The 13,562-nt window shown below is 43.3% G+C and overlaps 1 protein-coding gene across 1 annotated transcript; it reads right to left on the bottom strand.

Annotated features, from left to right (window-relative positions):
- Position 1: 1 nt before the first annotated feature.
- On the bottom strand, positions 2-13,351 carry LOC148379494 (uncharacterized). Its single transcript, XM_088366547.1, has 10 exons — positions 13,106-13,351; positions 10,686-10,875; positions 7,365-7,527; positions 6,502-7,137; positions 6,146-6,340; positions 5,772-5,891; positions 5,457-5,615; positions 5,180-5,382; positions 5,002-5,097; positions 2-678 (listed from the first exon to the last, which is right to left on the bottom strand). The coding sequence occupies exons 2-10, from the start codon at positions 10,869-10,871 to the stop codon at positions 508-510; spliced, it is 1,929 nt and encodes a 642-aa protein (XP_088222673.1). The 5' UTR covers positions 10,872-10,875; positions 13,106-13,351; the 3' UTR covers positions 2-507.
- Between the last annotated feature and the right edge of the window lie 211 nt (positions 13,352-13,562).

Here is a 13,562-nt window from a genome sequence, read left to right as displayed (position 1 = left end):
CTTGTGTTTAAAATGCGTCTTTTATTGCATTAGGTACTCAAAATCTCACCTTTCATTGAGCTCCGGCCTTCAATAAGTTTACATTTCCAAAGGATTTATTTAACATTTATATTTCATCTTTACAAAACAAACATCTTTTAAACAAAACAAAAAAATTGACCAGTTCTGAGCAGACATCAGACAGAAACATTCAGTTGAGGGTTGACTTTAACTCCTAAATCAAGTTGTGAAACAGTTTGGCTTATGTTATTTATTTAAGTGTGTATGTGTGCACCCGTTCTGAAGGTGTGCTACATCGGTGTGTATGTGCATTGTCAGTCACATCTCACGCATTTATGGAATCGTGGATATCCACGCAGAGTGGTACCTCTCCGCAAAATACTGTATCCATCGGCGTATGGAAAGACGCCAAAGATGAGTATCATCCGCACGCCCCCCGTGCACTTGTTGGGTCGTTATTTACAGGGACGCGTGGCGGCGGTCGCTTTGTTTGGGTGTGTTTGAATTTTATATGAGGTCGCCGACCGGGATGCGGGGCAGGCAAACGTATGCCTGCGGAGTTCGGCTGAGGTTGACGGGGTTGCCGTCAAGGCGGATGTCCTCCAGCGCATTGCGAATGTAATTGAAGTCGTGCAGGTTGCAGAAGGTGTCCTCGTGCATTGACTGAATGTTGTTACGCTGTGGAAGGATTGGAAAAAATATGAGTGTTATGCTGGGATGGAGCGACACACATGGGGGGAATATTTGGAGCAATACTACATTGTCCTAAAGGTTACACACATGTTTCCTCAATTTAGAAGTTTTATTTTGACTTTTAAATGTTGTTTTACTTTGGAAAAAAAATCTGCGATGTAGTGAAGCCGCGATAAACGAAACGCGAAGAAGCGAGGGATCACTCTATAGACCAGTCGATCGCCAAGCTACTACTGGTTGATTGCATAACGTTTAACAAAAAAAAAAAAAAAAAAATTACTGTACGCTAGAATCCAGCCCATCGCTTGATTGACATACAGGTAGGCCTGTCGGGAGGTAATCACAGTGAACCGCACATGCGCAATAGACAGTGACTACAACCCCTCACCGCAGCATGTTTAACGGCCGCGCACACACAAACCGCCAAAGTTTATAAGCTAATCAACGCACGCACTCGCTTTTTTATTTTAAACTAAAGAAAGTTTATGACCATCAAAAAAACAAGTAAGAAGCTAAAAACGTATCACTTTCGTACGGAATGGGAGCTGGACTTTTTTCTCACAATGTCATTTTCTAAGTGCGTTTCAAAAATACACGCACCATATTATTTATTTATTTATTTATTTATTTATTTATTTATTTATTTATTTATTTATTGTAGTGGGTAGATCTTTGTGACTTGGTCATTTTAAAAATAGCTCGTAAGCTGAAAAGGTTTGAGCACCCCTGGTCAAAGGTTTAGACCTTTGACAGAATTATAGCACAAAGACCCTCCATCATTTTATTAGATCATCCAGAATATATTCGTAAAAAACTTGTAACGCTACTCCCCTTATATCTCCAAGAATAAAAATTGAGATGTTGATGTATTCTAATTCTTCACTTCCCTTTAAAATTGTGTGTAGTACATGGAAGTACCTCAAAAAATTGACAAAAGTTAAGCAGTTTCAATGTTAGCAGGTTTAAATTGTTGAGAAAAATGTGTCTAAAGTTTTGGCACATAGATCTTTCAAAGGTCCATAGCAGCCAGTACCTCAGAAAAAAGATATTGCCCCCAAACCTTCAGAAAATGAAGTAAATTCCAATAGCAAGTAAGGACATTATTTGAAATTTAAACATTTTACAGTGAGGACGTTTGGCATCTCAAAAGGTAAAATTGAGCAAAATGGTCATTTGGCCTCAACTCCAAAACATCTCCAAACAAGTCATTTCCTGAGGCATCATCTGCCAAACATTTTTATTATTATTATTATTATTATTATTGATTCTTAGTTTTAATTTTTTTTAATTTTTAAATCAGGTAAAATTACTGCAGACAAAAATTTGAAGAATTCTGTGTCACAGATTATTGCCATCTGTGCTATGTTTTACAGGCACAGCCTGGGACAGCTGTGTGACGTTACGAGGGGGGAGTGAGAAGAGCCCGAAAAAGAAATTAGAGCGGGAGCAGAGCAGGTGCTCCAGAAGTGACGTACATGTGTATTGCCCTTGCTGTGTCCGAAATAAAAACGAAACACAGAATTAGTGGCACGACGCTGTAGTCAGTTTGCCCTAACTATGGTTTGGAGCTGATCAAACCGATGAAAAGGTAACATGATTTTTTTCCCCATCATGGATATCATACGTATATCAAATACATTTGGATCCATAAATAAAATAAATAAAAAGATTTTATGGCTCAGCACATTTTTTGTTGCATTCAACGTACAGTGGAGCCTCGGTTTTCGAACGTCCCAGTTCTCAAACAAATCGGTATTCGAGATTTTTTTGCTTCGAATGTCGGACGAAATTCGGTTGTCGAACCTCGCGAGATGAGCCGAGAGGACCGGCATGCCAACTGACTCCGTTCGTTATTACATTCTTGTTACCCTGAGGATTGCATCAACTCTAATCATGTCTCCAAAGCAAGCAAGTGGGAGCGGTAAAGCCATCCTAAAACACAAAGACGCTCCTAAAGCAATGCGACAGTGAGCGCCCGGCGCGCTACGGTTGCGCAATGGGACAAAATTAGGCTCCTTTCTTGGCACTGAGGTCCACTTAAATTTTGGAAAGTCCATTAGGACTTTAAAATATTTTCTAAAATTTAGCGACCGCTCTGTCACAATAATACGACCAGCGCGGTGCAGTTGTGCGGTCGGCGACGCTGCAGTTGCGCGATCGGCGGTGCGCTGCAGTTGCACGATCGGACAAAAATGCGCAAATGAAAAAAATGCTTTAAAAAGGCGGGTTTTTTTGTTGTTGTTGTTGCTTGGAACGGATTCATTTTTTCCCATTATTTGTAATGGGAAAACATGATTTGGAATTCGAACGATTCACTTCTCGAACAGCCTTCTGGAACGGATTGTGGTCAATAACCGAGGCTCCACTGTATTTCGAAGACATGCATGATCGGGTTATTTGTGCACTCTAAATTGTCCTTAGGTGTGATTGTGAATGTGAATGTGAATGTGAATGCTCGTTTTGTCTGTGTGCCCTGCAACCAGTTTAAATCTAAACCTCAAACTCAAGGCCCGGGGGCCGGATACGGCCCGCCACATCATTTTACGTGGCCCGCGAAGACAAATTGTGCATCAAATTCGTCATTACTAGAATTGCAAATTGTCTTCACTTTTTATATGTCTTTTTTAAAAATATTTGACCAGTTTTTATTCGTCTGATTTGAAAACGAGTTATTTGTCTGTTTGTTTTGTAGCTTTTACTGTATACAATATGAGGTGCTCATACATTTGTTTGGGTTGACAGTCATAATGGCCCTCCGAAAGAAGCTATGACTGCAATGCGGCCCTCGAAAAAAATGAGTTTGACACCCCTGACGAGTGTCCCCCGCCTACTGCTCGAAGTCTGCTGGGTAAGGCTCCAGCACGCCAGCGACCCTCGTGAGGATAGGTTAAAAAATGGATGGGAAAAAAAATGGATGGATGGATTGTAATACAAACACATCAACAATTTACAGACTGTACAGCAGGGGTCACCAACGTACTATCCAATAGACTATACACGGTCGCCAAATAAGTGACGACGACGCTGAAAAGTGATGAAATCATTGTTAAGCGTTCTATTAAAAGTAGAAAAAAAATTCCCTGGACTGATGATTAATCATATTTGGATTACAAACATTTCGAATGGCTCATGGCGGCATTCGCTTCGACTATGTGGCATGGTCAAAAACTAACGACTGTCTGTCGGCCTGTCTTCTGTTTGATTTTGTCCTGGGGTCATATTATGGTGTATTTTGACCTTTGTTGGCTGCTTTGGTCATTTTTTTGTAAATCATTCGTGAAGTTGGTTAAGGTGTGTTACCGAGAGGTGCCATCATACTGTTCTCAGCTGTAAACAAGCACTTGGTTACGCAATGCACTTTGTCATGTGTCATGTTTAATTTCGTGCTGGCGTCACATTAGGGTGGATTTCTACTTTTATTGGTTGCTCGGTAAATCATTTGGGAAATAACGGTACAGGCGAGGAAATTATTAAAGCCAGGTTACTGAGATGCTATCATACACTGTCAGATGTAATCAAACACGAGAGGCTTTAGTTAGGGGCATCTTGTGTACTAATCACTTATTTTCATAAACCTGGACAAAGATTTTAACCTTTTGGCTGATGGGAAATGAAAATAGAGACAGCAAGGCGGTTATTTGTAGAGAAATCTCAAAATGTCAAGTTTTAACCAAACAAATAATTTTGTCAATAACTCTAAACTAATTTCCACAACATACACCTGATTTTGTGAAAACACATCACATATAAAAATTGTGATTATTATTTTTTGTTGACCTTGCAATATTCCAAGTTATCATCCCATCCATTTTCTGTATCCTTCATCCTGTTCAGGGTCACACGGAGTTGGAACCTACCCCATCTGACTTTCATCTGACTGACTATATAATGGACTGGCTCCCAGATGGACACTCAGTAACCATCCACATGTCACCGAATGGGAACTTAATCAACACTGCTTTCGTGGAAGTCACGTGAGTAAACCACAATGAAAGCCACATTTATTTCAAACCCGATTTGAAACACTGACCTAAAATAATTTACCCTAGTCCGCCGTTCTACTAACAGCTGCTTGCAAACTAGGCTTATGTATATGATTAAGATCTCACTGGGCAAGTACTTTCATTGGTATGACTGGTCATGTTTTCTCGTCACCAAAAATGAATGTTCCTTTAAACCAGATTTGAACCCTCTACCCAATGATTCCCACTGTTCTCACTATAGTACTTCATTCTACCAAGTTGGCTATCGAAAGAATGAGCCGCAGAACCAGAGAGCAAGTGCTTTCAAAACCTGAGCAGAACTTGCCTGTAGATGTAGGGATCGCAGACTATCTGGAAGAGGCACAGGGATGTAGTCTATTTCGTTATCCGTCAGGTACAGGTAGAGCAAGCCGGTCATGTCCTGGATTTCACAAGTCATGTTTGACAATTGAATTACAGAGGACAAGTTGATACCAATAATTTTCATATTCTGATCGACAAACCTTAAAAGCCTCCTTGGGAATGCCCTTGGACTCAATGTTATTGTGGCTGGCGTCAATCAGAGTCATGGTCTCCGGCAGGACGGGCATCTGTGAAATGTGATTTTCTCGAATCACCAGCTCCTCAAGCTCCGGCAGACCCATAAACGCCCTGCTTTCAATGGACGAAATGGCATTGGCTGTCAAGTCGATCCTCTTCAGCTTGTCTGGAATGCACCGAGACCCACACTGTCAGCTCTTTGCATTAGCAGATCGCACCAGCCGCGGGTGTAAAACATACTCATGGAGGCAAAGTCAGACTTGTTGATCTTGGTGATCCTGTTGTAGCGGGCATAGAAATGAGTTGTGTCTTTGGGCAGAGGTGGTACGCTATCCAGTTTCAAGTCATCACAGTAGACTGAACCACCAAGGCATGTGCACAGCAAGCAAGTGGGCATACCTGAAGGACACAAGGAGCGAGAAGAACCAGGGGAAGAGCATAAGAACATAATAGTAAGAGCTGTGTTGCGTCATTTGGATTAACTTTGTGACCATGGTTTGATGTTGAATGCATGTGGAACTTGGTTTCCTTTTCTATTCTCCTTGACTTGCTCACCTTTCGTGTCAACCTCAGGTTCTTCGGGTTCCTCTGGCTCTGGTAGCCCAGAGCCCAGTGTTGTTTCTACACCACCAGTACCCTCCTGAGGGGTCTCTTGTGTCGGAAGCAGCCCCTCCTCTTGTTAGAGACAAGATTAGGCGTTGAGGAAACAGGTTAGATGAGCATGGACGTGAACAACAAGTCTGGCAATCAGTGGGATACTGTTTGCCGCAGTAGTTAGCGATGTTACCAAGAATGTGTTCATTGCATTTAACAATAGTTAAATGGAAATCACTTTTGAGTGTTAGTAAGCAGACATACTCCACTGGCACCACGATTTAAAAATCAAAATAGCCTTTGGCACATGTCTTGAATCTAGATTAAATACTGACCTTTATCAATGTCAGGAATCAGAATTAAATCAGGCTCCTTGGGTTCTCCAGAGGCAGAGACACCAGAAGTTCCAGAGACATCTATGTCTCCAGAGACTCCAAGGTCCCCTGAGGTTCCTGAAACTCCTGAGAAATCTCCAGAAGTACCCGATGCCTCTTGTGGGATAGTTGTAGGAATGAGGGGGAGTTCCACCTCTTGTTTGAGCCAAGGTGGAGTGATAAGGAGACACATGACGAGATGTGGCATGGACATTCAATCAACTTGTTAAACATTCGTTCTCACAATTAAGACTAAACAGCAGGTTAGGGTGACAAAGGTTACGAATAATGGAGTGACGAGTATCAAAAGTACTAACCTCCAGGCAATAATGTTATCCCTGACTCCCCAGACTCATCTGTGTCCCCAGAAACCCCAGAGCCTCCAGAGGCACCTGAGGTCAGGAGATCTCCCGAGAACCCAGAACCAATTTGGTCCCCAGACCCTCCAGAGCCCAGAGGGAGTTCAAGCCCAGACCCGCTTGATCCCAATTCTATTAGAATTCCAGAATCTCCAGAAGCTGTGGATCCCATGGTATCCCCAGATATCAAGAGATCTCCAGATCCTGATAGATCTCCAGATATCAAGAGATCCCCGGACCCAGAAAGATGACCGGATATTAGGAAATCCCCTGATCCTAGGATCTCCCCAGACATCAGGAGGTCTCCAGATCCGGAGACCTCCCCAGATTCATAGCGATCCCCTGATATCAAGAAATCCACATCCCCGGAGACCAAGAACTCCCCTGATCCTCCAGAGCTGCTGAGAATCTCCTCAGAAGCCCCAGAGATGAAGATAATATCGCCGGAACCCCCGGAGGCACCAGAGACCAGTGGGTCTCCTGAGCCTCCTGACCCAGAAACCCCAGAGGCTCCCGAGGCACCGGACCCCACTGAGCCCCCAAAATCCCCGGAGACATGAAGGATGTCATTGGCCGTCAGACGCAGCTCCACCTCTTGTTAGAGACAAGATTAGTTATTAATGGAGACACAACAAACATGACACATTTAACCATTAACAGCTAGTTAAATGGAACACATGCACAAAGAAAAGATGCAGAAAACCACAACAGATTAGTTGTTACTGATCAAGGGCAATGCTGCTTGCACAACTCCAAGACCCTCCAAAAACCTACGATTTCAAATAACTTCCTATTTATGACAGGATTGACCTGTTTCAGACCTTTCTGTGTGTCTGGGCCCATGAGAACACCGGACCCCCCTGAGCCCTGAGGGATGAGCTGGGGCTTTATGGGCAACTCCTCCTCCTCCTCCTCCTGCTCCTCCAACGAGGCCTCGGGCATTGGGTAGTTGTAGTCAGGTGGAGCCAGGGTGCCAATCTCTATCTGAGGAGAAGACAACAGCCCTGAGACCAGAATGCCAGCCAATATCCATTCCTTTCCTTTCCTTTCCTTTCCTTTCCTATCCTATCCTATCCTATCCTATCCTATCCTATCCTATCCTATCCTATCCTATCCTATCCTATTCTATCCTATCCTATCCTATCCTGTCCTGTCCTGTCCTGTCCTGTCCTGTCCTATCCTATCCTATCCTATCCTATCTTATCCTATCCTATCCTATCCTATCCTATCCTATCCTATCCTATCCTATCCTATCCTATCCTATCCTATCCTATCCTATCCTATCCTATCCTATCCTATCCTATCCTATCCTATCCTATCCTATCCTGTCCTGCACTGTCCTGTCCTGTCCTGTCCTATCCTATCCTATCCTATCCTATCCTATCCTATCCTATCCTATCCTATCCTATCCTATCCTATCCTATCCTATCCTATCCTATCCTATCCTATCCTATCCTATCCTATCCTATCCTATCCTATCCTATCCTATCCTATCCTATGATGTCATATGATGTGCTATGATGTCCCATCCTATCCTATGATGTCCCATCCTATCCTATGCTGTCTTATTCGGTCTATGCTGTCCTATCCTATGAGGTACCATCGTCTCCTCTCCTCTCCTCTCCTCTCCTCTCCTCTCCTCTCCTCTCCTCTCCTCTCCTCTCCTCTCCTCTCCTCTCCTCTCCTCTCCTCTCCTCTCCTCTCCTCTCCTCTCCTCTCCTCTCCCCTCCCCTCCCCTCCCCTCCCCTCCCCTCCTCTCCTCTCCTCTCCTCTCCTCTCCCCTCCCCTCCCCTCCCCTCCTCTCCTCTCCTCTCCTCTCCTCTCCTCTCCTCTCCTCTCCTCTCCTCTCCTCTCCTCTCCTCTCCTCTCCTCTCCTCTCCTCTCCTCTCCTCTCCTGTCCTCTCCTGTCCTGTCCTGTCCTGTCCTGTCCTGTCCTGTCCTGTCCTTTTACAGAATCAGCACTAAATAATGTCCAAGTAGCTCATCAAAATTGCATGTGGGCTCAGGCTCCACCACCAGATAGCAGCAGAGACTCCCTATGCTGCCTAATCTCAAAATCCACCACAATTTTCATTAACCTACATAGCACTAATGATAGTTTCATGCACCTAATATTGGCAAAAAGAACAAAAGACCATGAAATTAGGATAAAAAAAAGATCGATATGTAATTTGATGTAAACACATGACAATTTACAGTATTAGCATAACGCTGCAATTCAAGCCTCCTCCAGTTGGTGGCAATGAACTCCCACACACCACACACCACACACCACAGGTAAGACCTGACACTTAAACACACCACTAAAAACACCACTCAATGGTCCTTGTGGAACCAAGACACACATGGTAGTTGGATGAATCTTTATTTTGCAATGCATTTTAAACTATGTCATAGTAAGTCTATGACAATTTAACAGCGAGAAGCTACTGTATGTAGGAACCATGAGGAGATCTTTCCGGAAGCTAAGTCATGCATGAGTGTAATTAAGCGATGTCCTAATGTTTTAGAGATTCGGGCTGATGACAGTGCGGGATGCAACAAGGCAGGCCTTTGAAAGCACTGACTCTCCCCACCCTTCACCCACCACCCTTTCCCCAAAACAAACATATTCACCCATGGGGGAAGAAGAGGCGAAAAGCTGGCATGCAGACGTGCAGAAAAAACAGCATGGGAATACTGACGCTCAATGTAAGCGTGGAGTCAAAGCCAAACAGTATGTCGCTGCCCCACTTCATAGTTTAACAGTCACTGGAAGCATTCAGCCGGGGAGAAGCTGAAATAGTTTTTAAAAATACTTAATATCATGCATATGCAGTGTCCTGCTCAGTCTGAATATTTGTGGCTTCTACAGCAGACAAAGTTGCTGAGGTTTCCAAAATAAAGTTTGCATGGGCATATCAACAAGACAAACACAAGACTGATACTCAGGATTTGTCTCTGCAATTTTTGAATCCCGCAAAAATGTGTATTTTTCTCTCAGAGAAAGTACAACAACACATATTGTTGCATATTACAATTCAAGACAATATGGCACAATATGACCACCGCTGTGCTTCTTTTGCTGATATTCCAGGCCTTCCCTGTGCAAAAGCTGCATAGAGTCCAAATATGTCATGGTAAAGAGCGAAAGAAACCTCCAAGTTGGTTATTATAAGCTGGAGATTCACTCTAGTTTCATTCCCAATGAGCCTTCACTCCCCCATGAGAAGACGAAAGAAGATAAATTGCAACTCACACACACACAAAAATTTGGAAGTGGAAAGTCAAGACTCAGCATTCCAGAGGCATGGCGCTCATCCTCATCCTCATGCTTCATTGTCCCCTCGACAATTAATGCACATGGACCAAATCTGTCGAAAACACATCCAATCTAGATTCCTTTACGTGTTCGTATACTTTTCCATACATGGCCAAATGTAATTAGCTTTACGATATGATGAGCTTTGACCAAGAGCTGATTTTTTTGGGTTATTTTCTCCCAATATAGTCACCAAGGATGAATCCGCTTACCTATCAATCCATACTTACGAGTTAATTTTTCTTGATTCATCATTGCACCTTTTCCTTAAATGAGTTTTTGGGGGTTTCTGATTGATTACAATGGTGTCATAGTCATGGGTTACCGTGATACATGTTAGGTGTGCTTAGGCTTAAAAGTCATGTTTAAACTTGTTGACATAGTAGTCAGTCTACGGGTTTAAATTCGCCCTCTCTTCGACTCCCCATTTGCCTTGAACCTTGTCACTCTGCGGCCTACGTTCACATGATAGATGGGAACACATGCTTCACAGGCCCGCCACATCAGACGTCTGGAGTTGAGCTAAACCAGTTGTGGAATTCCGTGTTTTGGGGGGAAGAAAACTGCACAAGATTTGGAAGAAACAGCCGTCATTGTTCCATATAACAACTGTCAATTGCAATCTTGAATTATTTCATATAGAGTCATTGTTAGTCTTCCAAGTTGGAGAAGTATTTAATCTTTGGAATGAGTTTTATCCTGCTGACCTGTTCCAAAAAAAATCAATCGCACTGTTAATGTGATTTGTTGACATCGGAAGAAAACGTTTTGCAGCTGGCTAAACAGGAATTCTCAATTCCAACAAATTTACGGTACCGTCGGTATCCCCTTTTCAACTCACCTCGGGATCCTCGATGGTCGGCCCGTCCTCATAGTCATACTCCTGGTTTTCCGAGTTAACGTCGTCCACATCGTAGTTGCCGTCGTCATATGAGTCCAGGTCGGCTTGCCGAGAGAACCGGGGATTCGCCGCCACAGCTTTGAGGACGAGCAGTCCCACTACCAGTCGTACGAGCGTCTTCATCATTCACCTTTTGGGACGCAGAGCATAAACGTATATGCAGTTAGAAAAGAAACCAAATGTCTTCAGTCATTTTGACCATGCGGGAAAAAACTAGTGCCGCAAATTGCTACCCGTTTGTGGTTCACAAAATCTTGATACATCTGTCGTGATTATCTATAACCTCGTTGAAAGACCCTGTTTGGATTAGTATTTTTTGTTCCACCACCACTACTGTGTTATAATTCACGGGTCAGGGTCCACCCAATTATCCCAGTGCGAGGAGCTTCTGTTTCTTGTGTGTGCAGGGCCAACTTTTACATGAACTAGTCAAACAGGTAAGCCAAGTCAGTGCTTATTAAATTTTAGGGAGCAAATACCACTTACATAGGGGGAAAACTGTATATTTTTTTGTGGTAATATTAGGTTTGGCTTAGAATCCACCGAAGAGCACAATTTTTTTACTTCTATTTATTTTGGATTCCTCAGTTCATTCTCGTTTGTATTCCAGTTCAATCTGAGGTGACTCATTTGGGATTATTAGAAGATTAGAATATGATAAGAGGCTATATATTATTTATCTTGCATAGACTCTAGAACAGGGATTTATTGGTGTGACAGGTGCAGCCAAGTCCAAGTCTCAGCACGTTTGAGAAAAAAAACAAGAAAAAAAAACACTCAGGAGTCCTCCAGGCCGGGGTAGAGAAATGGAGAGCAGGGGAGAAAGAAGAAGAAGAAAGAGAGAAAGCAAGAGAGAGACGTGGACAAGATGTTGGCCCTCAGGGTTTGCTGGAGAAAGTGCAAAAAGGAGGGACGAGAGGGAGGAGGGGTCCGGTTCAACACTTGCTCGACCCCTTGGCCCTTCACAGAGGGCCTTTATGAGGGCCTGGTCACTGCCTGTCTCAGCACTCAAACTCCAAATTCCACCGAGGTTTGTGGACAGAATGGCAGTCAGCTTTTCAGGCTGTGAGGAAACACGCGCACACACACAACCACGCACACATACATTTGGAAAGACTCACAAATGCACACTGTCTCAGATAAATAGAGAGAAGCAGAGAGAGAGAGAGCAAGAGAGAGATGCCTCAAGTGTTGTACATCCAGAACAAAACGTAAGAATATACAAATTTTTACATGATAAGAATGAAGACAGCGGTGTCCTTGACCCCACACTGGACATTCCCATTTTCCCTTAATACCCACACTACATAGCTGCAGCTCGCAAGTTTGCAGATTGCAAAAAAGCTATCAGTGTAGCTAGGCTAAATTCTTTTTGACCCAAATCAGTATCCCAGGTTCCCAAAAAGCCAACCACAATCACATCAAGTGCACTTCCATCAGGGAGGTGTTAAAAACCAAAGCCCTTTAATGACTGGTAAGCCCTTCTAAGATCCTATAATGCAAAAAAAAAAAGTTCAATCAGAATAACAAAAACATCTAGATAGATTCATCGTGAAAGCCATAAAACTACCATTCGATCATCAAGAAAAGCAATTATGCCACCCAAACTCGCTAAAGTGGAACTATGCCATAGCCTTAAAAACCATTGAGCAAAGGTAAATTCAAACCAGATCCCAAAGAAACATCAACAAGAATAATTAAACATCTTTACACGGCCATCATAAAGGTCAGAAAATCACCACTCAATGCATCCCAGTCATTAATCATAACAATCGTTCACCTGTAGTTTTCTTATCAAGTACAACCAAGGCTTGGCTTTAAAGACAGCTGAGCAAAGCCCAAAAGCATGAACAATATATGTAACAATGCATCACATTCATCAATGATAATAAGCATAAATATCATTAGAATAAAATTAAAATATCTTAGCTTGAAAGAAAAAGCAGCAATGGTAATTATTTTCCACCAAACCAAAATCCCAAAACCACACGGAATGAGCAACCTTAAGCAACCTTTATACATCTATTATGAAGGCACCATTTAGTGCATTCCTATCAAGTATAACAATATGCCACCTATAGCTTTCCCAAAGTCAAGCCAACAGCCTAAATGCAAAATGGCTTAGACAGTTGAGCAATGGTAAACTCGTTTTTTTCCAAAGGAATCAGTACCCAGGGTAAAAAGCATTCTTATACATCTATCTCGACGGTCATAAAACCACCATCTAAAGCATCCAAATGATCAAGGAAAATAATCTGTCACCTTTAGTGCCCCCAAACTCAATCCATGAGTCAATAAGGAACCCCTTGTGCCCCCCTCCCTCTCCGTATCGTTTAGATAGCGTTTGCAAGGACGCTTACCTGTGTCTCCCGCTCTCCTGAATGCTCCCTTCAGCCACGATGGAGATGCTGAGGGCTCCGCAACTCGGCCAATGGCGGAGGGGTCGTGCAGAGGTGTCTCGACGAGGGCGGGGACAGGTGGCAAGGGTGTGTACCAACGTGTGTGTCCGGGTGTCACAAGTGTGTATGTAGCGTTTGCATGTGTAGGGTCTGACAGACCTGAGTGCCCCTGCCGCTTACGTGTGAAGGTAAGCACTGAGGCTGATTGGACCGGAGCAGGTTGCTTTTGGTCACTCAGTTTGGGGTAGGGGAGGTGGACGGCAACCCACACCATCCCAAATAAGAGTACATCACTACACACACATACACACCCAGACATCAAACACAAAGAACAAGACAGCAGAGCAAGAGGAAGCCCCCCCCCTTGTAGATTTTTATCCTTTACAAGAGTAGGCCTTATTTTGCTCCGTGTATTTCA

This window comes from Syngnathus floridae, chromosome 22 (assembly GCF_059516105.1).
Source record: "Syngnathus floridae isolate MCC-2025c chromosome 22, RoL_Sflo_1.0, whole genome shotgun sequence".
NCBI classification, from domain to species: Eukaryota; Metazoa; Chordata; class Actinopteri; order Syngnathiformes; family Syngnathidae; genus Syngnathus; species Syngnathus floridae.
Note: the sequence above shows the minus strand (reverse complement) of the source record. Positions and strands in the feature narration are given on the sequence as shown.